At 44.1% G+C, this 24,660-nt stretch overlaps 1 protein-coding gene across 1 annotated transcript; it reads left to right on the top strand.

Moving 5' to 3' along the window:
* Positions 1 to 2,072: 2,072 nt before the first annotated feature.
* On the top strand, positions 2,073 to 24,173 carry PYM1 (PYM homolog 1, exon junction complex associated factor). Its single transcript, XM_026001992.2, has 3 exons — positions 2,073 to 2,571; positions 22,140 to 22,233; positions 22,817 to 24,173. Exons 1-3 carry the CDS (start codon positions 2,538 to 2,540, stop codon positions 23,298 to 23,300), a joined length of 612 nt encoding a protein of 203 aa, XP_025857777.1. The 5' UTR covers positions 2,073 to 2,537; the 3' UTR covers positions 23,301 to 24,173.
* The last annotated feature ends 487 nt before the right edge of the window (positions 24,174 to 24,660 follow it).

Genomic DNA, 24,660 nt, shown 5'->3' with positions numbered 1-24,660 from the left:
AGCTTAAGAATTGTATCAAAGAGTGGCTTGGTGTGTGTATGCATGTGTGTGTGTGTGTGTGTGTGTGTGTGTGTTGTGTGTGTGTTTAAAGCTTCCCTACTCCAAGCCATCCTAAACATATAAGAAATAACAAATTCCCTACAGTCTTCCAGTTTTCTGCCCCTGGACCTCTGATCTAGAAATCTGGGAATGATATAAGCCTAAAGGCACTCAGCTTTGCTTGCAGATAACACTAGCAGTGATACCACCCTACATATGACTTGTGTTTTACACTCCATCATCCTTGGATATGTCTCTACTTGAAGTTAAATTGCTCCTATTGAGACTTTTTTTTTTTTTTGAGACTTCAAAGTGGGGCATGGGGTGATCTCTCTAATAAGGAATAGGATGAAATCAGTCATACTCTAGGGTTGTGTCTTCTTTAGGATCTGTGCTCCATCAAACTTCCTCAGTTATTGGTGGGGGTGGGAGGGGAAGAAAGGCCAAGAAACATCTGAGGAGGCGTATAATGCCTACTGTTCCAGGTGCTCATTTCTTTAATCAACCACATCATAAAAATCAGAAAGAAAGAAACCGCAGTGAACAAAGGGAAAGGAAAAAACAACAGCCTTGTTCTCCCCAGCCTCTTCTTTCCCCTCTTCCTTCTCAGGGTGTGTGTATGGTGGGGGTGTGGGTGGGGGTCATATCCGGGGCCCAGGGTTGGGACCCAGGCAGGTCTGCTGGGCACATAATAGCACAATTGAGTTTCACTTCCTGTCAACCCCAGAGCTGAGGCAAGATGTTTGGGGCACAAGGAGGGGCCTAGGGTTGGTGACTTTAGGATTCTCTCTTGCAGAAAGGTCCATTGATCCATGCATCCTTCCAGTTAAAGGCTTCATTACGCATTCTCACCTCTAATAATCATTAGTAACAAGACTAAGGTCAAGATGCTGACCCAGTGAGGCTGAAGCCCAATTGTTGTAGGAGAGCAGGGGTTGGGGCACCTGGGTAGCTCAGTGGTTGGACGTCAGCCTTGGGCTTGGGTCGTTATCTGGGCATCCTGGGAGTCCTGTGTCTCTGCCTCTTTATGTCTCTCATAAATAAAATACAGTTAAAAAAAAAAAAGACAGCAGGGATTAAGATTGGCAGTGTTAGGGATCCCTGGGTGGCGCAGCGGTTTGGCGCCTGCCTTTGGCCCAGGGCGCGATCCTGGAGAGCTGGGATCGAATCCCACATCGGGCTCCCGGTGCATGGAGCCTGCTTCTCTCTCTGCCTGTGTCTCTGCCTGTTTCTCTCTCTCTGTATGACTATCATAAATTAAAAAAAAAAAAAAAAAAAAAAAAAAGAATGGCAGTGTTAGAACACTGGGAATAACTGTGTATTGAGTGCCAATCAGTGTTTAAGTGAGTCTTTTAAAAATTTTTATTTATGTATTCACGAGAGACACAGAGACCCAGGCAGCGGGAGAAGCAGGCTCCCTGCAGGGGACCTCCCGGGACCCCGGGGTCACGCCCTGAGCCGAGGCAGACGCCCAACCGCAGAGCCACCCGGGCGCCCCTAAATGGGTCTATTTGGGACCTTCTCAGCTGGGCTTCTGGTGCATGACAGGAAGGTGGAGCAGGGGATGGACCACAAGCGACGACCTGAGAAAACTTCAAAGCTTCCTATCAAAGTTTTAGGAAGTTAGGCAGCGCTCTTGCCTCTCTCAAGCGCGTGCGGCCTAGTGTCGGAGGTAGGCCCTGAGGCCGGCCCCTCGCGGTGCAGGGGACGTTAACGTAGCCGTAGCCCGAAGGGGGGGGGCCTGGGGGTCAAGGATCCGCGGGGAAGGGCAGCGCAGCGGGGGCGCGGAGCCAAGCCCCAGGAGAGGAGCCTGCCGCCGGCCGCCGGCCGCTCCCGGGCTGCGGGGCGACCTCTGGGTCCCTCCGGGGAGCGGGAGGCACCGGCCGGCGGGCGGAGGGAGGGGCCCTGCACGCGGCCGACTCCGGCTCGAGGCCTGGCCCCCAGACCTGCGCCAGGTTAATGAGACTCCAAGTGGCTCCGCCCAGAGGCCTCCGCCCTGCCCTCCGACCCCGGGGCCCGGCCCGAGGAGGCCGCCGGGCCGGCCGGGGATCTCGGGGGCAGCCCGGGCCGTGCGGGGCCGAGCGGACGGCCCCCGACAAGGCCGGGCAGCCGGTGCGCGCCCGAGGCCCAGGGGCCCGGGGGCAGGGCCCGGCCTGACCCCTCTACCGGCCCGCGCTCCGGGTGCCGGTGGGCCTTGCCCCTCTTCCCCGAAGGCCCCGGACGGACGGAGGGGCCGCGCCCCGGAACTTCTCTCACACGGACCAGGCGCCCGATATTGGTATCAGTGGCCCTACTACAGCCTCCGGCTTTTATTTTATTCAAGTCTTTAGCTTCTAGCTGCTTTTAATCTTCGGCTCCTCCGCCGCCTCCGTCCACGAAATGGTGCACTCTCCCTTTAAGACTAAAATGGTGGCTGGCTACGATCTGGACTCCACTTCCGGTGGGGAGGGGGGCGGGACCCCAGCCCGCTCACGCCGGAAGTGGTTTGCGTTTTCAAGATGGCGACTCCCTATGTAACTGACGAGACCGGCGGTGAGTGCGGGAGGCGCGGAGCCGCTTCTCCCCGGGCTCTCGGGGCAGGGGTTCGGACTTGGAAAGGGGTCTGTGCCCCGCCCATCTCGGGGCCCCTCCTTTTGCCCCGCCCTCCGGACCGCCTTCCCCATTCATTCTCTCCTGTGGGGTGTCACCTGCGCCCCCTTCTGGTCTCGCGTTTGGGGGTCCCTGCTTCCGGTCACCCAGACCCTGGGGTCCTTCAGTGAGGTCCCTGCTCCAGGACCCTCCTAGGCCCGTAGCTTTTCTCCAGCAGCTGGAGATCCCATATCTCTCTTGGCTGCTCCAGGCGTGGGAACTCCTATACTCTCAGTTCCCTCCAATTCCAGCTTTACCCCTGCTCCCCTCCCCCACCTGGCAGCTGTACCTGCCCTATGCCCTACCCCAGCCCCGTCTTGGTTCTCTTCCTCGAAGCTCTATCTGTTAAAGACCTTTTCGTTGCCATTGAGTGCTTTTTCCATTCTCTCCCTCGCCTTCATTTTTGGGTCACTGAGGTTCAGAGGTGTGAAGGGAAGAGAAATCGAGTATAACTTTCAGCTTGAGTTTTCTTCTTGATGGCATCACCCTTCTGTACCTTCTCTGGTGGTGGTGGTGATAAAAGTCGAGGGGTCTGAGGTGGAAGAAGGCAAACAGGAGGTGTCTAAGTGGCCTCTCAAGCCCTGTGACAAGTTCATAGAAGCCACGATTCTGGCTAGAGAAGAGTTTCCGGCCTGGCTGGTGGAGATGCTGAGGTGTATGGAGGTTGATGTGTTGAAAACTGGAAGTCAGTATTTTCATTTTGGTTTTGTCCCATCCTGATTTCCTCATCTTTAGAAAAATGTGCCTAAGAATATCTACCTAGTGACGATCAAGTAAGATAGCATATATGAAAACAATTTATAAAAAGCTGTGCAAGGCTAGGTGTTACTGGTTTTTGTGGCCTTGGCTGTGTACATGCAGTCTCCTGTAGACGTGACACTGTGTGTGCTGCTGTGCTCTGAATTGTGCCCTTTATGCTTCTTGCTTTGCTACTTTCCATGTTCCTTAGGTCTCAGCCCACCTCTCCTGTGGTATCTTATGACAAGCCAGGTCTTTGCTACTTGTCTCCAGCCTCACATTTCAAAGTGGTGCACAGAACCTCTTCTGTTCTCTACAGAAGATCCTTCTTCTACTGGCTCCTTTTAATGTGAGCTTTGAAAATATTACTTACTGTTCAGTATACTTTTCTTTATTCAACTATTTTCTTAAAACCTATTTCACAAAAATCCAGATACCACATTTCACTCTACTGCTTTTTTTTTTTTTTTTTTACTTTGTCTTACTACTTCCAGATCATTGACCTACCACTGTCACTCTAATCTTTGTGGAAGGTATTGCCATGCAATTGTAGCATTTTCTCTAAAACCTCAGGGCCATCACTTATTGCCCGTAAGGACCCAGACCTGTTGCATCACTTTTTTCTCCACTGTGTTTCTTACTCTTTTTTTTTTTTTTAAAGATTTATTTATTTATTTATGATAGACATAGAGAGAGAGAGAGAGAGGCAGAGACACAGGAGGAGGGAGAAGCAGGCTCCATGCCGGGAGCCCGACACAGGACTCGATCCCGGGACTCCAGGATCGCGCCCTGGGCCAAAGGCAGGCGCCAAACCGCTGAGCCACCCAGGGATCCCGTTTCTTGCTCTTATTCTCAGTGTCTCCAGCATCTTTGAAATATTCTGGTCTTATAGTTCCTCAGCACAAGATGGTTGACTTTCCTTTGTGTTTTTTTTGTTGTTGTTGTTTTGTTTTTGTTTTCCTTCCTTTTTTTTAAAGCTTTTTTTTTTTTTAATTTTTATTTATTTATTTATGATAGTCACACACAGAGAGAGAGAGGCAGAGACACAGGCAGAGGGAGAAGCAGGCTCCATGCACCGGGAGCCCGACGTGGGATTCGATCCTGGGTCCCCAGGATCGCGCCCTGGGCCAAAGGCAGGCGCTAAACCGCTGTGCCACCCAGGGATCCCTGTTTTTGTTTTCCTGAGCCCAGCTGAAAGCTTGCACTCAGGACCCTGAGATCAAGACCTGAGCTGAGATCAAAAGTTGGCCGCTTAACCAACTGAACCACCCAGGCGCCTCTCCTTTGTATTTTTAACGTAGCTATACATCGGGGCACCTGGGTGGCTCAGTCAGTTAAGTGACTGAGTTTTGGTTTTAGTTCAGGTCGTGATCTCAGGGTCATGAGATCCAGCCCCACGTTGAGCTCTGAACTCAGCACGGAGTCTGCTTGTCTTTCTCCCTCTGCTTGCTCTCTCTCTCTCTCTCTCTCAAATAAATGGATAAAATTTAAAAATAAATAAATAAATAAAGTAGGTCCACATCAGAATCGCTACAATTAAGACCTACTCTGTAACACCACTTCCCCTTGAGATGATGCTCTCCGTTACTTTAGCCTCCCACCAGTTACCTTTTTCACTATTTCATATCCAGAGAATCTGCTTTCTGCCCGTCTTAGGTTCTTGACCTTTCCCATTTGATCGCATCTACCAGTACCTTCATGACTACCTTTGAAGCTGCTCTGCTAGACCTTGGTGACTAGCCACTTTGATACTATCTTCATTGCTTTTCCTCATTTATTTTGAACTTCTATACTTAGCAAGCACTTCTGTTATCTTGAATCATACTCATCACCTATTTTCTTGGCTTCTACGTCTAGGCCACAGCACATGGCTAGAGAAAAAGTGCAAAACTAGCACATTCAGTGTAGTATAACTTAGTGTTAACTTCTGCCAAGATCCCGGCTTCTCTCCAATTCTTTTTTCTTGGTTTGCTTAAATTCTACTGTGGCTCTTTCCCCCAACCTTTTCCAGCGTTCTGTGACCCTCCCTTTTAATTCTCTCTCCTATGGCAGATGGCTTCACTTTTTTCCCCCCACTTTCTATTTCACTGAAGCATCAAGGCCTGTCATTTTTGTTTCTTTCTGTTCACAGCCAGATTTCTTGAATATCAGGTCTACACATACTGTTTTCATTTCCTTACTGTTTATTTGTCCCAATTCTTTACAGTTTTGTTAAATTTAGTCTGCCCAAAATCGATATAATTTTTTCCTTCTTTATTTCTGTTAGTGACATCCTTGTCCCAGCCAACCCCAAATCAACTTTCTGCACCATCTCTCTTGTTTTAATTTTAAATAGACTTTATTTTTTAGAACAGTATTAGATTTATAGAAAACTTGAGAAGATGATACAGACAATTCCCATATATGCTACACTCAGTTTCCCCTGTTATTAACATCTTAACCTTACATTAGTATGGTACCGTTATTACAATCACTGAACTATTAACCAAGATCTATACATTATTCAGGTTTCCTAGGGTTTTTTTTTTTTTTTTTTTTTTAAGATTTTTATTTATTTATTCATGAGAAACAGAGAGAGTGAGGCAGAGATCCAGGCAGGGAGCCCAACGTGGGACTTGATCCTGGGTCGCCAGGATCAGGCTCTGGGGTAAAAGTGGCCCTAAACTGCTGAGCCACCTGGGCTACCCAGGTTTCCTAGTTTTTACCTAATTTTCTTTCCTGTCCCAGCTTCCCATCCCAAATACCACATTACTTTTACTTCTCATGTCTCCTTAAGCTCCTATTGGCTGTGACAGTTTCTCAGACTTTGCTTGTTTTTGATGACCTTGACAGTGCTGAGGAGTACTAGTCAAGTATTTTATAGGATGCCTTTGTTTGGAATGTGGCTGATATTTTTCTCATGATTAGACTGGGCTTATGTGTTTTTGTGGTACAACTGCAAAGGAAAAGTTTCGTTTTCATCATATCAAGGGTATGTGTCATGATTTTTTTTGCTATTGATTCTGACTGATCACCTGGCTGAAGTAGTGTTTGTAAGGTTTTTCCACTGTAAAGTTACCCTTATTTTTATTCTCTTTTCATACTATCGTCTATAAGAAAGGCTCTATTCACAACTCGCACACTTGAAGTGTAGGAAGTTATGCTTCCTTCTTAAAGATGGAGTCTTTACATACGTTATTTGGAATTTTTCTGCAGATTTATGTCTTTTCCATTGACTTATTCAGTCATTTATTTATAGAAATAGGGACATTGGGTTATACTCCAATACTATTTGTTTTATTGCTTAAATGTTCCAGCTTTGGGAATTGGGAGCTCTTTCAGTTGGCCCTGTGTCCTTTTGACATACCCCCAACAGTGTAGGTTTTTGTTTTTATTTTTTTATTTATTATTTTTTTTAATTTTTATTTATTTATGATAGTCACAGAGAAAGAGAGAGAGAGAGAGGCAGAGACACAGGCAGAGGGAGAAGCAGGCTCCATGCACCAGGAGCCCGATGTGGGATTTGATCCTGGGTCTCCAGGATCGCACCCTGGGCCAAAGGCAGGCGCCAAACTGCTGCGCCACCCAGGGATCCCTGTTTTTATTTATTTTTTATCTCTAACTTACTTTCTCGCATTAGAAGATGCTCCAGGCTTGTCTTTTAGATTTCCTGTCTCGGTCCTAGAATCAGCCATTTCTCCCAAGGATCCCCTGTTCCTTTTACTGGAGAATGGTATGAAGAAACCAAGATCAGGGGTGCCTGGGTGGCTCAGGTGGTTAAGCATCTGCCTTCGGCTCAGGTCATGATCCTAGGGTCCTGAGCATCAGCTCCCTGCTCAGAGGGGAGTCTGCTTCTCCCTCTCCATCTGCCCATCCCCCACCACCTTGTTCATGCTTGCTCTGTCACTCTCTCAAATAAATAAATAAAATCTTAAAAAAAAAAAAAAAAAGAAAAGAAAACCAAGATCAGAGCACTAGGTATCTTTGTTGTATTTGTTACTCTTTGTTGCATCATCTTTTATTCCTCTCGTTCCCCATCCTCTGACACACACCAGTTGTCAAAATGTCATTCTTCTATTTCTACTGCCATTATTCTTATCCCATCTTCAATACTTGTCAGCCAGCTGGCCTTGAGAATTTTAAGCTTTGGGAATTTAAGCCTTAGTTTTCTCATCAATTAGAATAATAACTCCTACAGACATAGGATTTTTGTGAGAATTAAAATTAGTTACTTTTTAAAAAGATTTTATTTATTCATGAGAGACACAGAGAAAGAGAGAGAGGCAATGACACAGGCAGAGGGAGAAGCAGGCTCCCTGCAGAGAACCTGATGCAGAACTTGATCCCAGGACCCCGAGATTGTGGCTTGAGGGCCCGAGTCAAAGGCAGACACTCAACCACCGAGCTACCCGGGCACCCTGAGAATTAAAATTTAAATGAAGAATACATCTCTGGCACATAGAAAGTGCTCAGCAAATGGATCTGTAATTATTATTGTTATGTAAGGATTATTATATGGATCAGAAGAGATTGTATATGCAAAGTATCAAGCATAGTACTTGAGTCATTCTGTGTGTCTGATTAAATTCCATTTTCCTTTATCCTGCAAATATTGCCGTGACTTCCAAATAGTTGTCCCTATCTCCAGTCTCTCTGTACTAGTTCACATGACACACTGTTGCTAGAATACCATTCCTTAAGGACAGATTTACGTATGTAATTTTTGTTCCGTATAAATCATCCACCCAGTGTCTACTCTTTAGTTTGGCACCTGTCCTTCTGATCTTTGTTTTTTCTGTGCGTTTTTAAAACATTTTTGAATTTGATGGTACATACACTTATATTTTACCTTTCCACCTTATGCCAAAAATATTTTTTCTTGATATTAGAAACTCTTTTTAAATACTTAAAAAATACTGGCAGAGTGTTTCATTGTTTGGGCACACATCCTCTCTTATGTTTCTTCTGTTATTGGACTTTTAGATTATTTCCAGAATTTTTGTTAGAAGAACTGTATGAATATTTTTTTTTAACTTTTATTGATTTATGATAGTCACACACAGAGAGAGAGAGGCAGAGACATAGGCAGAGGGAGAAGCAGGCTCCATGCACCAGGAGCCCAACGTGGGATTCGATCCCGGGTCTCCAGGATCGTGCCCTGGGCCAAAGGCAGGCGCCAAACCGCTGCGCCACCTAAGGATCCCTGTATGAATATTTTTGTGCATAAGTTTAAAAAACTAATGTATTCATATATTAGAACAAGCAGGGCCAGTGGCAGAGGGAGAGGGAGAAGCAGGCTCCCCGCTGAGCAAGGAGCCCAATGTGGGTCTCAGTCCCGGAGCCCTGGGACCATGACCTGAGCTGAAGGCAGCTGCTTAACTGACTGAGCCACCCTCACACCCCTTGTTGCATATTTTTTTTGCCTGCATTTAGGGTTATTTTCTTAGGATTGATTTCCCAGAGGTAGAATTACTAAGTTAGAGGGTACAAGTATGTATTTATTTGTTATTAATTATAGAGTTAATTCATGTTGATTGTAGGAAGCTTGGAAAATGATTTTGTAAGTAGTATAAAATATAAGTCACATGCATATTCGGCAATTCTAGAACCCAAAGAAAACTATAGTTACACTTTCTTTTAGTTTTCTTTCTGTGCACATATGTAGCATATCTATAATTTTACATAATTGGGATCATACCAAATGGCTATATTTCTCAAAATATGATCCTCAGAATGCTTGGTAGCCTTATGAGATGTGCTACAAAATAAGTAAAAACAAAATAAATAACAAAAATAAGGTTCCTGTGGTCAAATAAATTTGGGAAAACTGTAAATGACCCTCTTATTATGGATATTCACATGAATGAGAACACATTAAGTCATTTAAGTCCTGATGATAAAAGCAAACTTTTTGTTTATGTTTAAGCCAGAATTGCCCAAACTTATATAACATTTTTTGGGGTAACCTTGTTAATATCTTATGGAAGTGTAGTGTTTTATATAAGAAAAGCTTTGGAAAATGCTGGTAAACAATAGGATTACCTTTTATTGTCTTGCTGTGTAAGCCAACTTGCTTTCTAAGGGGTTTTACCACCAATTACTGCTGGTTTATGTATTTATTTTTAAAGATTTATTTATTTATTTATGAGAGACACAGAGAGAGAGGGGCAGAGACACAGGCAGAGGGGGAAGTGGCCTCTCTGTAGGGAGCCCGATGTGGGACTCGATCCTGGATCCTAGGATCATGCCCTGAGTCAAAGGCTGACACTCAACTGCTGGACCACCCAGGCTTCCCTGATTGCTGGTTTAACCACGTCTTTACACTGGTATTCTCATCTTCAAAAATTCTACTGCTTTGACAGATGGAAATTATATTTTTTTATTGTTTTATATTTATATTTTCTTTGATTATTAGTGAGGTAGAACTTTTTTGTATCTATTCATTTATAACACAATGTGCAATGGTAGTGTAAAATGCACAGCCTGTGGAACAAACCCACAGCCTGGGTTTGAATTCTGCAACTTATTGACTGTAACTTTGGGTAAGCTATTGAATTTCTCATCATCTGGTAGCTGCTCTTTTTGGAATTGATTGTGAAGTTTACACGTATACCATTCACTCTTAGATAGTACTCTTTAGTACAAGCACAAACCACTTTTCAGTATAGTGTCACCACATGCTGGGTCTCTGCCCGTAACCCCCGGTAAAACTGGGTGAAACTGTAGAAGGCAGAAAAGCATTGTGCCTTTGATCCTGGACACATCTTTAACCTCTTGAAGACCCTTAACTTCCAGCTGTAGAGGATAATAAATACCTGTTGTCTAGATTCAGTAAAGAAATCTAGTAAAGAATCTAAAGTTCCTGATGCAGTGTAGCCACTTGTTAATAAATGCTCTTTCCTATGGGTTTCTAACATGTTGTGAGTTTTCTATTGCTATGATTTTGCTGGTTGTTACTCCTCTTAGAAGGCCCTTTTCCCTTCCTTTCTCTGCCTGCAGAAATATCAGCCACTCATCTGTCACTGTTATTACTACTTCCTACCTAGTATTTAATATTTAAGATCAGGTCCCTGAGCTTCTCCTGATTTCTTGTCACTTTCCCCTACCAACCAGGGTGTGGTTATTTATTCTCTTGAGATCTGTTACCAGTATGTGTCAGTGTCTCTTAAGATAGCTAAGACAGGGATCCCTGGGTGGCGCAGCGGTTTGGCGCCTGCCTTTGGCCCAGGGCGCGATCCTGGAGACCCGGGATCGAATCCCACATCGGGCTCCCGGTGCATGGAGCCTGCTTCTCCCTCTGCCTGTGTCTCTGCCTCTCTCTCTCTCTCTCTGTGACTATCATAAATAAAAAAAATTAAAAAAAAAAAGAAAAAAAAGATAGCTAAGACATTGATATTTTTGTTTTTATTCCTTGCCTAACTTGCCCACCCTTTTTCTTACTTAAGACCAGAAATTGCTTGATATATTTTTAAAATATTTTATTTATTTATTTGACTCAGAGAGAGGGTGCACAAGCAGGGTAGCGGCACAAGCAGGGTAGCGGCACGCAGAGGGACAGAGAAGCAGGCTCCTTGCTGAGCAGGGAGCCCAATGTGATGCGATTCAGGGCCTAATCCGAGAACCCTGGGATCATGACCTGAGCTGAAGACAGATGCTTTATCACCCAGGCCCCAAATTGCTTAAAAGTAGGGACCATTTTATTTCCTCTTTATAATCCCTGTAGCATTTAGTAGGGTACTTTTCTCATAGGAAGCTTTCTTGCTTGCTTCCTTTTCTTTTTTCTTTTTTCTTTTTTCTTTTCTTTCTTTTCTTTTCTTTTCTTTTCTTTTCTTTTCTTTTCCTTTTTTCTTTCTTTTCTTCTTTCTTTTCCTTTCTCTTTCTTTCTTTTCTTTCTTTCTTTCTTTCTTTCTTTCTTTCTTTCTTTCTTTCTTCTTTCTTTCTTTCTTTCTTTTTTTCTCTCATTCTCTCTTTCTTTATTCAAGAGAGACACAGAGAGAGAGAGAGGTAGGGACACAGGCCGAGGGTGAAGCAGGCTCCCCATGGGGAGCCCAGTGAGGGACTCGATCCCTGGGACTCCATCCCCTGACTGAGGGATCACAACCTGAGCCAAAGGCAGATGCTCAACCACTGAGCCATTCAGGTGTCCCCTCATAGGAAGCTTTTATTAATTTGTTTGTTTTTGTTTGTTTGTTTATTTTTCATAGGAGGCTTTTAATAAGTGTTTATTACATTTAATTAATTTGTAGTCTGGTTTCTGACTACTTTTCTGAAGCTATATTCTTGGAGATAACTAGAAATTTCCAAATTGTCAAAATAGGTAATCTTTTTCTTCTCAATTTTCCTTTTCCTTTATCTCTGTGCATTATTTAATACCGTTAATCAGGTGTCCTTAAAATTCTTTTGGTCTCCATGGCATAACACTGTCTATCTCCCCTAGAATTGCTGTTACTGCTGACACCTTTTCTTTCTTGAGGAAGATGATCATGACGGTTTTTCCAGGGTCATTCCTCCATACTGGATCTTTTCTTTCTATATTTTCTCTAGGTGTTAGAAACCACATCTGGGTTATAATTCTTGGCCCGGAAGTCATCTCCAGGCTCAGATCTGTCACACAGATCTCCTTTCTTACTTGAAGCAGGTCACAGGGATTCGACACCCCTTTAACAGTCACTTCCACCTAACCTCTTAGAGTTCTCCTGGGCCTTGCTTGCTGTCTTGTTTCTTCACTGTGTTCCTGCCGCCCCTGAAAACGAGGCCCTTTACAGTTTAAAGCAACAGATTAAGGATTACGAAACAGCAGATGTGGGAAAATAACTAGATTTACCAAGTTCTTATAGTAGTCATCTCTAATCTGTAGTTTTTTACTCTCTCAAGGGTAATCTGAAACCTGGAACCTGGAAATCTTGATATCCTGCCCTTGGTTTTTATTTCTAGGGGTAGGAATCTCCAAACCACTCCCTTCATTATGACTTCATTATGACTTTGGATAGCATGCAGGCCAGAGAATAGAAGCAAGAGAACATAAAATAGGTGATAACGGGTTATTTGCATCCCAGAGCTTCCAGTGAGGATGGATGACCCTGTCTTTTCTCATCCATTCTTACTGGTCTTAAGCCTTGAACTATAATCTTTGTGCAATTATCTTAAATATCTGTTTCAAGCATTGTCCTTTTCTCCTTAATTTCATGTAAAACACTGCCTGTCTAGAATTGAATTAGTTATTTTCACAACAATGTCATCTTCTCTGGGCTTTCTTTGTGGTTTTGTTGTTGTTTTAATTCCAATATCGTTAACATACAGTGTTGTAGTCGTTTCAGGTGTTGGATTTTCTTTGTATTATCAGTGATTTTTATTCTCCAAATTTTGCACATTCAAGAGTGATACTGTAATTAGTTTGTGTTCCTATTTATTGCCTTTCTTCCTCACTAGAATGCATGCTATAAAAAGGCAAGACCCTTGCTTGCTTTATTTCTTGTATCTCTAGCTCCTTACAGTGCCTAGCACAACATCAAGTGCTCAATAAACATTTAAAATCCATGTGTGGATAAATATTATTACCGTATGCCCGGTTTACCCACAGATATGTTGTGAAAAATAAGAGAATACATGTGAAAAGCACCAGATTAAACCCATACAGCACTGTTTTAATGATTCTGTCCCTCTCATTCAAATCTTGGCAGTCTTCAGGCTCAGGTCAACTTATTCTTCATAATGAATTTCTCTTTGATTTTCCTTTCAATACCCATAGAGACCATTTAAATCGGGTTTTCCTTATTGTGCTATTATTTTCATTGGTTCTATTTTTAGTTTATATTACACATTTTGAGGTTAATCCTCAAGCACTGCTTTGAGCAGATCCTCTGTATTCTGGTTTTGGCCTTCAGTGTTCTCCCACAGTCTGAAGCTTAAGTCCAGACTCAAGAGGAGGTTAGATAACTTTCATACTCTAATTTATTTCTAGTCTCTTTTCCTATTACATTTGCTTTTGCCCAAAATATACTAGGTTCTTGTTCTCTAATGTGATGCTTAAATTTACTTATTTACTTAAAAAGAATGTACTTATTTATTTACTTATTTATTTTAAAAATGTTATTTATTTATTTGACAGAGCACACAAGCAGGGGGAGGAGTGGCAGGCAGAGGGAGAGGGAGAAGCAGGCTCCCCAATGAGCAGGTAACCCAAAATGGGGCTCAATCCCAGGACCCTGGGATCATAATCTGAGCTGACTCTTAACTGACTGAGCCACTCTGATCCCCCTAAAATAATTTTTAAATTTTCATTTTTTTTAAAAGATTTTGTTTATTCATGAGAGACACAGAGGCAGAGACATAGTCAGAGGGAGAAGCAGGCTCCCCGGAGGGAGCCTGGTGTGGGACTTGATCCCCTGTATCCTGCCCTGAGCTGGAAGGCAGATGCTCAACCACTCAACCACTGAGCCACTCAGGAGTCCATGAAATAATTTTTTTAAAGATTTTATTTATAAGTAATCTCTATCCCCAGTTTTAGGTTGGAACTTGCAACCCCGAGACCAAGAATCACATGCTTTACTGACTGAGCCAGCCACGCACCCCTCTTTATTTATTAATTTGAATTAATTACAGCCTTCTATGGGCCAGGCCCTTTGCCTCAGAGATCAAAGACAAAGTCTCTATTCTCAAGGAAGTACACAATTATGTTCATCATTAGCATAATAAAGCCAAAACAGGTGCCATGCACAAAGGTATTGCACAAAGGGCTACTTCTAACCTGGTTTAGGGTGGAAAGGTCAGGGAAGACGAGCCTGCTTCTCCCTCCGCCTGTGTCTCTGCCTCTCTCTCTCTCTGTGACTATCATAAAAAAAAAAAAAAAAAAAAAAAAAAAGACCAATAGGAATTAACTAAGATAAGAATCAAGGAAAGTCTATTCCAGGCCAAAAGAAGCAAAGCAAAAAAGCTTAAATAATAAGAGACACAGGTCTGGTGAGATTTGTGAATATTTCAGTGGCTGGAGTAGAGTATGAGTGACTTGGTGCTCAGAGACTGGACACTAACAAGGCCTTTTGTGTGTGGTCCTCTCCTCCTTGTAAATACCCTGAAGGCAATAGGAATACAGAAAGGATTTTTTTTTAAGATTTTATTTATTTATTCATGAAAGAGAGAGAGAGAGAGAGAGAGGCAGAGAGAGAGAGAGGCAGAGACACATGCAGGGAGCCCGATGTGGGACTCGATACTGGGTCTCCAGGATCATGCCCTGGGCCGAAGGCAGGTGCTAAACCGCTGAGCCACCCAGGTGTCCCCAGAAAGGATTTTAAGCGGGGTCCTGACTAGTCTGATTTGTCCCTTTGTGTCGTCCCATAGGCCTGAAATACTTCCTTTCTTGTCATTTCTCATAACCACACCCCCCACCTCTACCTGCCTAAATCCTGCTTATCTTTCAAAGATCACAACAGGTCCCTGCCCTCCACAAAATCTTTATAAATCACCAGGCCAAAGGTAATTTCACTCTTTATTTTGTACCCATTCTCCAAGCCATTTAGGTTTGAAACCTAAAATGAGATTCTTTTTTTAAAACATTTTATCTTTGGGGCACCTGCATGGCTCGGTTAGTTAAGCGTCTGCCTTTGGCTCAGGTCTGGGTCTCAGGGTCCTGGGATGGAGCCCTGCCCGCCCCCCCAGGCGTTCTACTCAGTGGGGAGTCTGCTTCCTCTTTCTCTGTCCCTCCCCCACCTCGTGTGTGCTCTTTCTCAAATAAATAAAATCTCTCTCTCTTTTTAAAAAGATTTTATTTATTTATGAGAGACAAACAGAGAGAGGCAGAGACATAGGCAGAGGGAGAAGCAGGCTCCATGCAGGGAACCCGACGTGGGACTCGATATTGGGTCTCCAGGATCAGGCCCTGGGCCGAAGGCGGCGCTAAACCGCTGAGCCACCAGGGCTGCCCTCAAATAAAATCTAAACAAAACAAAACTCGAGTGACTATAAAGTTTAAAAAAAAAGATTTTATTTTTATTTTTTTTTTTTAAATCTTTTTTTATTTTTATTTACTTATTTATGATAGTCACAGAGAGAGAGAGAGAGAGGCAGAGACACAGGTGGAGGAAGAAGCAGGCTCCATGCACCGGGAGCCTGATGTGGGATTCGATCCCGGGTCTCCAGGATCGCGCCCTGGGCCAAAGGCAGGCGCCAAACCGCTGCGCCACCCAGGGATCCCTAAAAAGATTTTATTTTTAAATAATTTGCACACCCAGCATAGAGCTTAAACAACAACTCGAGATCTAGAAATGCACGCTCCACTGACTAAGCCACCCAGGTGCCCCAAATGAGATATTTTTAAAACCCACAATGAAATAACATTAATGTGCATTCTTAAAAAGAAAGAATATTTATAATCTAATCACCTGACTTCATATTGCACATTCTTGTCTGAACTTAAAAATATGTATAACAGGGGGCCCCCGATGGCCCCGCGGTTTGTCACCGCCTTCAGTCTGGGGTGTGATCCTGGAGTCCCGGGATCGAGTCCCATGTTGGGCTCCCTGCATGGAGCCTGCTTCTCCCTCTCTCTCTCTCTGCTTCACCCTCTCTCTCTCTCTTTGTGTGACTATCATAAATAAAAATTTAAAAAAATAAAAAGACATAATTTTTAAAAACAAAATTTTAAATAATATGACATAATGTAAAACATAATGAAATTATATAAATATACCATTTCATTAAATGTTAGGCAGATTTATTTTTTTAAAGCTTTTATTTATTTATTCATGACGGAGAGAGGCAGAGACACAGGCAGAGGGAGAAGCAGGCTCCATGCACCGGGAGCCCGACGTGGGATTCGATCCTGGGGCCTCCAGGATCACGCCCCGGGCCAAAGGCAGGGGCTAAACCGCTGCGCCACCCAGGGATCCCAAATTGTCTTTTTATTTTTTATTTTTAATTTTTATTTATTTATGATAGGCACAGAGAGAGAGAGAGAGGCAGATACACAGGCAGAGGGAGAAGCAGGCTCCATGCACCGGGAGCCCGATGTGGGATTCGATCCTGGGTCTCCAGGATCACGCCCTGGGCCAAAGGCAGGCGCCAAACCGCTGCGCCACCCAGGGACCCCCAAATTGTCTTTTTAAAGTTTATTTGAGAGTGAGTAGCAGAGAGCACAACTAGGGGGAGGGGCAGAGAGAGAGGCCGACTCCCTGGCTGAGCAGGGAGCCTGACTCCCCGCGCAGGGCTCCACCCGGAACTGTGGGATCAGGACCTGAGCTGAAGGCAGAGGCTTAACTGAGCCACCCAGGAGCTCAGGTCTCTTTCAAGTTTATTTATTTATTTTTAAGTAACCTCTACACCCAACATGGGACTTGAACTCGCAACCCTGAGACCAAGAGTCGCACACTCTTCTGACTGAGCCAGCCAGGCACTCCATTATCATTTTTCATGGATGTATTATACACCATTCTGTATACCTGGACTTGAAGTTTGCTTTTAATTTTTAGCTCTTTATAGATAATGCCACAATTTTCACCTAATTATCTCTCCCTTTCTTCTTTTTCTGTTTTTGTGTTTTCCTCTTGGTGTATTTCCTTAGTGCTAAATTGTCAAGATTGGAATTACTGAAGGCGTTCAATTATTTTTTACTTTAGCTCCTTACCCCTCCTCAATCAGTGACTTCCCAGGTGTTGTTGATTCTTTGCTAATTCTTTTCTGGCATCAGTCTCTTCCTTTCCTTTTTCACGGTTTCAGACAGTTCTGTCTCTTGTGCCAGGGTTATTGCACCCTTTTTTCCCCTGAGTCCTGAGTCTCCAGTGTTTTCCCTTTCCAATTCACCTTTTCATCCTGCCAGATTTCATCCTGCCCTAAAACACTGCTTTGGATAAAAGAGTCATTCATTGGACAAATATTTATTGAATGCATGCCAAGTACCAGATAGTAACCTCCTTAGCTGGCATTTCAAGGTCTGCACGTTCTCCCCTCATTTACACCAGCTTTACACCAGCCTTCTGACTCAGCCACTGTCTCCCCAACAGGCCATCTCCATTCCCATGTGTGGTATTTTGTTCAGAATGAACTTCTGTTTAGAATCTATTCTGCCTCCTTGTTCACTTAAGAGTTTGACTCTTTTTTTTTTTATTAAGATATTTATTTATTAAAAAAAAAAAAAGATATTTATTTATTTATTTATTCATGAGAGACACAGAGAGAGAGGCAGAGACACAGGCAGAGGGAGAAGCAGGCTCCATGCAGGGAGCCTGACGCGGGACTCAATCCCCGGACTCCAGGATCACGCCCTGGGCTGAAGTTGGCGCTAAACCGCTGGGCCACCCGGGCTGCCCTGACTCTTTCTTTAAAGCCCAACTCCAGTCAGTCCCCTTCCATGAAGCCTCAGCTTTTTCATTCTTCAGTTTATACTCCAAACTATTGCAATTAGGCAAGCAGTATGCTCAGTGCCTCTCTTTCATTCACCAGAAAAACTTCAAATTCCTTGACCGGGTGTTTAAGGTTTTCCAGGATCTAGCCCCGTTTTTTATTATTTCCTAACAGGAACTATCTGATTCACTTGGATTCCTCTTACTTTCTGTTCTGTAAATACTCCATGCCCCTTCCACATCCGTGCCTTTCTTTGCCTGCTTGTTCTTTGTCCCATCTCTTCTACCTGTCAGATCTTAACTATTTTCTTTAAATTTTTTTTTTAGTTTTAATATATTAATGATACTTTCATTTTGAACAAAAAGCCAGTTCATGGAACAATATATAATCCATGTGGAAGGCCCTGGACTTGACTTTTTCTTTTTCTTTTTCAAACCCTTCTTTCTTTTTAAAAACTAATACTTAAAAAAATAAAAAAATGCATGGGGCACCAGGCTGGCTCAGTTGGTGAAGCATGTGACTTCCTCTCAGGGTTGTGAGTTCAAGCCCCACATTGGCTGTGGATCCTACTTTAAAAAAACAAAAAACAGGGCAGCCCCAGTGGCTCGGCGGTTTGGCGCCACCTTCGATCCAGGGCGTGATCCTGAAGGCCTCGGGATCGAGTCCCATGTCAGGATCCCTGCATGAAGCCTGCTTCTCCCTCTGCCTGTGTCTCTGCCTCTCTCCCTCTCTCTCTGTGTCTCTCATGAATAAATAAATAAAATCTTAAAAAAAAATAAAAAAATACACAAAACATAATACAACATATATATGTAAATATAAGATTCTTAAAAACACTAATGGTATAAATAAAGATATCTATGAGGGTAGCAAGTATATATATTAATGGTTAATGGTTTCTATTACTGCTTCTAGATTACCCCTCTTAAGATAACTGCATTAAAAGCTTGGTATCTTGGTATGTGTCTTTCCATACCCTTCTCCTTGCCCCTGTGCACAGACCGAATGGACTGTTAAGTGCTGCTTCTTGCCCCCACAAGACTGGGAGCATACCTTATGCCAGCAGTTCTCAAAATGTTGTCTAGGACCCTTGGGGGTTCCCTAAGAGACTGTCAGGAGGTCTGCAAACATAACTTTTTATTATATACTAATGCTAATTGCCTTTGCTGGATTGATATTTGCTTTAAGGGTGCAAAATCAAAGGCAGGTAAAACTGCTGGCCTCTTAGCACCAATCAATCTGGTTGCACCAAGCTCCCACTCCTTGTGCTCTTCACTACTACGTGCTTGCAGTAAATAATGTCAGTTTCACTTAAGAATATCCTTGATTAGGCAATAAGATTTACTAATTTTATTTTATTTTTTAAGATTTTATTTATTTATTCATGAGAGAGAGAGCGAGGCAGAGACACAGGCAGAGGGAGAAGCAGGCTCTATGTGGGGAGCCCAATGTGGCTCTATCCGGGGTCTCCAGGATCACACCCTGGACTGAAGGTGGCGCTAAACCACTGAGCTACCCAGGCTACCCAGATTTACTAATTTTTTTAAACCCTGGCCCTTGAATACACATCTTACTTTTTTCCAGCTTTATTAAGATATAATCAGCATATAACATTGTGTAGGTTTAAAATGTGCAATGTCATGATTTGACACATGTATATATCATGAAATGTTTACCACAATAAGGTTAGATAACACATCCTTCACATAATTGCCATTTTGTTGTGAAAGTCTACTCTCCTAGCAGCTTTCAAGTATACAATACAGTTCTGTTGTCAGTGGTTACCATGCTGTACCTTAGATTACCCAGAATTTACTCATTTTGTAACTGAAAGTTACTCTTCTCTGTGGACTAAATGGGAAGCTTGGATGAAACACTGGACTGTACTGAAGTAAGGTGGAGTAGAAGGAAAAGCACTGGCACAATTGTCCACAAAGGGGCAAGCTAAACAAGCTTCCTTTTCATGGAACACCACTTTTACTTAAAAGAACCACTGACAAACTAGTGATTGAGAACCGGGTATCTGATAGGCATTTTCCTGAAAGTGAAGGAACCAAACCTGTCATTTGAAAGAAAATTGACTGACAGTATCTGTTGCCAATGGTAAAATCCCAAACCTTCAAGTAAAAATTAGAATTCTGGAAAACTTGTATTTGCCACTGTTATCTTGACAGCTTGCTTCCCATTAAAGACTTTTCTGACAAGACAAGATTAACAGATATGGGTGTTTTTTTAAAAAATATTTATTTATTTATTTTAGAGAGCAAGAGAGCAGGAGGGGCAGAGGGAGAGGCAGAGAGAATCTCAAGCAGACTTGGAGCTGAGCTTTGAGCCCGGTGCAGGGCCTCAATTTCTTGACTCCCAGGCCACCACCAGAGCTGAAACCAAGAGTCAGATGCTTAACTGACTGCACCACCCAGGCACCTTGTTTTTTTTTTTGTTTGTTTGTTTGAGATTTATTTATTTGGGAGATTATGGGGGTTGGGGTAGAGGGAGAGAATCTTAAGCAGACTCCCTCACATATGGCTCCATCCCAGGACACCGAGGTCACAACCTGAGCCCAAACCAAGAGTTGGGCATTTAATCGACTGAGCCACCCAAGCATCCCTGGGTGTTTTTTTTTTTTTTTAAGATTGTATTTATTTATTTATGAGAAACACAGGAGCGAGAAAGGCAGAGACAAGAGACACAGGCAGAGGGAGGAGCAGGCTCCATGCAGGGAGCCTGACAGACTCGATCCTAGGTCTCCAGGATCGTGCCCTGGGTTGAGGGCAGCGCTAAACTGCTGAGCCACCTGGGCTTCCCTGGGTTTTTTTTTTTTTTTTTTTAATATTGCATAGTAAAATGGGTAATATTTCAAATAAGAGTGGAGGAGGATCCTGAAATAAAAAACTTTGAGGGTAACTACTCTCTACACTGTCCTGCAACTTGCTTTTTCCACTTGGTATATCATGAGCACGATTCAAGCCAGAGTCAGTGCACTTACACCTGACATTTTTTTCCATCACAGCACGGTGTTCCATCATGTGGATGATCAGTGTGTACTCAGGGATTCATCTACTGATGGCCACCAAAGTTGCTTTCAATTTTTGCTACTTTAATGCAGCAACAAACACCCTTTACATATATCCTTGTGTACCGGTACTTTTATATTTGTAGTATGGATTCTTAGAAGTTGACCTATTTTTCATGACCCATCTTTCATGACCCAAATTTTTTTCTTTTTCAAAGATTTTATTTATTTATTTATTTATTTGAGAGCACAAGTGGGGAGGAGAGGGAGAAGCATGCTCCCTGCCCAGCAGGGATGGGGTCCATCCCAGGATGCAGCGGTCCATCCCAGGATCTGGGGATCATTACCTGAGCCAAAGGCAGACGCCCAACCGACTAAGCCACCCAGGTGCCCCTTTCATGACCCATCTTACTAAGACTTCCCCTCTCTACATCTCCAGTCATTTCTCCTTCCTACAATTTCTTGTTTTTGCCCCCCTTTGGCCTCTTATTCAGTTATTACCTTTTGATGTCCCCATGCTATTGTCGTGTTTGTTTTTGTTTTAAACTCTTCCTCTGCCTATCCTATCTTGCCAGGTAGACTAAAAATAGAAAATAGTGTAAAAATAGAAACTCCTGGAGCTCCTGGATCACTGTTAAGCATCCGACTCTTGGTTTTGGCTTAGGTCATGATCTCAGGGTCATGAGGTCCTTGTGTCAGACTCTGCACTCAGCGTGGAGTCAGCTTGAAGATTCTCTTTCTCTATCCCTCCCTCTGTGCTCTCTAATAAGTAAAATCTGGGCAGCCCCCGTGGCGCAGGGGTTTAGCGCCGCCTACAGCCCAGAGCGTGATCCTGGGGACCCTGGATTGAGTCCCACGTCAGGCTTTCTGCGTGGAGCCTGCTTCTCCCTCTGCCTGTATCTCTGCCTCTCTCTCTCTCTGTGTCTCTATGAATAAATAAATAAAATCTAAAAAAAAAAAAAATAAGTAAAATCTTTATTTTATTTTTAGATTTTTATTTATTCAGGAGAGACACAGAGAGAGGCAGAGACACAGGCAGAGGGAGAGGCAGGCTCCCTGTAGGGAGCCCGATGCAGGACTCAATCCCAGGACCCCAGAATCATGCCCTCAGTTGAAGGCAGACACTCAACCAATGAGCCACCCAGACGTCCCTAAAATAAGTAAAATCTTTATAAAAACAAAACAAAACAAAAACTCCTGAGGGCAAGGATGGTGTATGATACAGGGTTTGGGCACTCAGTGAATAATGATGAAAAGCGAATTGATGGGAGAAAAAGATGACTTCATGATTGCATTTGGTGGCTGGATGGGTGCTGAGGAAAGCTGTGTGCATTCATGCATTCTTTCAAATTGGGAACTATTTGAAAATGAGGAAGAGTAACTGTCTAACTTGATTCTGTTTTTGCAGGCAAATATATCGCCTCAACACAACGACCTGACGGGACCTGGCGCAAGCAGCGGAGGGTGAAAGAAGGCTATGTGCCCCAGGAGGAGGTCCCAGTGTGCGTGGTTAGGCATGCGGAGGGGGTATTTAATAGGGTCTCAACAGAAAAGAAGAATCTTTTGATCCCAAGACCCCAGAAAATGGAAGGAGGGAGCAGCTCTCTGAGAAAGAAGAGGAGATGGGGCTTGGATTCAGAGATGAGCAAGGGGGGTTTAAGTGTCTAGACCTGTTCCTGTGGCTTCTGTTCATCAGAACGTCCAATTAGCATTCCGAAATAGGGAACTTTAAGACCTAGAGACCTTCCCACAGCCTGCAGAACAGAGGAAAATTGGACAGAGACCACAGGAGAGGAAGGAAGCAAGAAAGTGAGAGGGTGAAATGATTTCAAAGGTTAAGAAGGGGGACACCTGGTAGCTCAGCGGTTGAGCATCTGCCTTCAGCTCAGGGCCTGATGCCAGGGCTGGGGATCGAGTCCCACATCAGGCTCCCCGCGGGGAGCCTGCTTCTCCCTTTTCCTATGTCCCTGTCTCTGTGTGTTTCTCGTGAATAAGTAAATAAAATCTTAAAAAAAAGGGGGGATTAAGAAGAGGGCTCCAACAGTCAGTGATTCTTTGAAACTGTTGGCCTCTCTTCCCCTGCAGGTATGAGAACAAGTATGTGAAGTTTTTCAAGAGTAAACCGGAACTGCCCCCAGGTCTGAGCCCCGAGGCTACTGCTCCTGTCACCCCATCCAGGCCTGAAGGTGGTGAGCCAGGCCTCTCCAAGACAGCCAAACGCAACCTGAAGCGGAAGGAGAAGCGGCGGCAGCAGCAGGAGAAGGGGGAGGCAGAGGCCTTGAGCCGGACTCTCGAGAAGGTGTCTTTGGGAGAGACTGCCCAACCCCCCAGTGCTCCGCAGGGCTCCCGGGCAGCCCCAGCAGCAGCCTCTGACCAGCCTGACTCAGCCACCACCACGGAGAAGGCCAAGAAGATAAAGAACCTAAAGAAGAAGCTTCGGCAGGTGGAAGAGCTGCAGCAACGGATCCAGGCTGGGGAAATCAGCCAGCCCAGCAAAGAGCAGCTGGAGAAGCTAGCAAGGAGGAGGGCGCTCGAGGTGGAGCTCGAGGACTTGGAGCTGGGCCTGTGAGGCCTTTGGGGAATAGGGAATGGACTGCAGAACAAACCATGGGGCTCTCTGGGGTCCTGGGGAATGTGGGCAGCAGCAGTCAGGAGGGGTAACCCCCCATACTGACTCACTTCCATCTCTCATGGCCCAACTCCGTCCTCCAGAGCCTGGCCTCGCCGTCATTCCTTCCCTCTTCTTCCCAACTCCTATTTTTTGGACTTTTCTCCTTCCCATTCCCAGTGTTGAAAATCTCAGTGACTACCCCAGGTACCTTTGCTGCTGATTTGGGTGTCTTGTTTATAAGAAAATTGGGTGGGTGGGCATCTCTTGGAGAACCGAGGTCGAGGGTAGGGGGAGTACACCCAAGTCTTGGAGTCTTGGTTCCTGTTCACAGTGTTTATGGGTTATTTCTCCCTCCATCCCTCGCCTTTTTTTTTTTTTTTTTTTTTTTTTTAAGAACAGAATAAACTCAAGTAGACAACATGTTGGCCTTGTCCCTCTCTTCAGCTTCTAGTAGATGTTTTATCACCTTCAGTTTGGTACAGGAAGACAAGTGTTGGGAGTAATCCCTGCAATTTTTATTTTTATTTTATTTATTTATTTATTTATTCATGATAGTCACACACAGAGAGAAAGAGAGGCAGAGACACAGGCAGAGGGAGAAGCAGGCTCCATGCACCGGGAGGCTGACGTGGGATTCGATCCCGGGTCTCCAGGATCACGCCCTGGACCAAAGGCAGGCGCTAAACCGCTGTGCCACCCAGGGATCCCCCTGCAATTTTTAAAGATTGTGAGTGTATGACTAAATTCGCAACACTGATTTCTGTATGTTTGCTTCGACTTCAGTGAATATCAATTAGATTATAATAAAAGGAAACTTCAGAACAAATTTAATTTCAAATGTTAATTTACATGTGTCATTCTCATGCTCGGGAGCAATGGGGCCTTTGTACCTCCCTTACTGTTTCTTTCTGAAGCTCTTTTGAAATTTTATATTCTCAGATGCCACCCTAAGATGGCATTGTGGAACAAACTAATACAAGAAGAGGCATTGACAGCCCAAAAGAGCTGTCACTTAATTTTTGGACATGTGATTCACACACCCCCTAACTTAACACCATCTTTCTTTCTAGCCGGCTGCTAGTGCAGAGACCAACGGAGGGGATGTCCACTGAATGAACTTGGTTGTTTCCATTCTTAGCCCGACTCAGAAGGTCCCACACACTGTGGCCTCGTGTCCTGTCTCCTTCAGCTCAGGCCACACTCTGCTCCAACTCTACCAACTACTTGATATTCGGTGAATGAGCTTGTTCTCTCTGAGCCTCCGCCTTTTGCCCTTGCAGGGCCCTCTGCCTACAGTACTCCTCCTCACCCCCTCCGC

This window comes from Vulpes vulpes, unplaced genomic scaffold (assembly GCF_048418805.1).
Source record: "Vulpes vulpes isolate BD-2025 unplaced genomic scaffold, VulVul3 u000000697, whole genome shotgun sequence".
In the NCBI taxonomy this organism is placed as follows: domain Eukaryota; kingdom Metazoa; phylum Chordata; class Mammalia; order Carnivora; family Canidae; genus Vulpes; species Vulpes vulpes.
This window is presented reverse-complemented; position numbering and strand designations above follow the sequence as displayed.

Excerpts from the sequence above, each read along its gene's own strand:
- PYM1 (XM_026001992.2), top strand. The coding sequence starts at position 2,538 with ATGGCGACTCCCTATGTAACTGACGAGACCGGCG. Across the intron at positions 2,572-22,139 it reads TGTAACTGACGAGACCGGCG|GCAAATATATCGCCTCAACA; the intron begins GTGAGTGCGGGA and ends CTGTTTTTGCAG. Across the intron at positions 22,234-22,816 it reads CCCCAGGAGGAGGTCCCAGT|GTATGAGAACAAGTATGTGA; the intron begins GTGCGTGGTTAG and ends CTTCCCCTGCAG.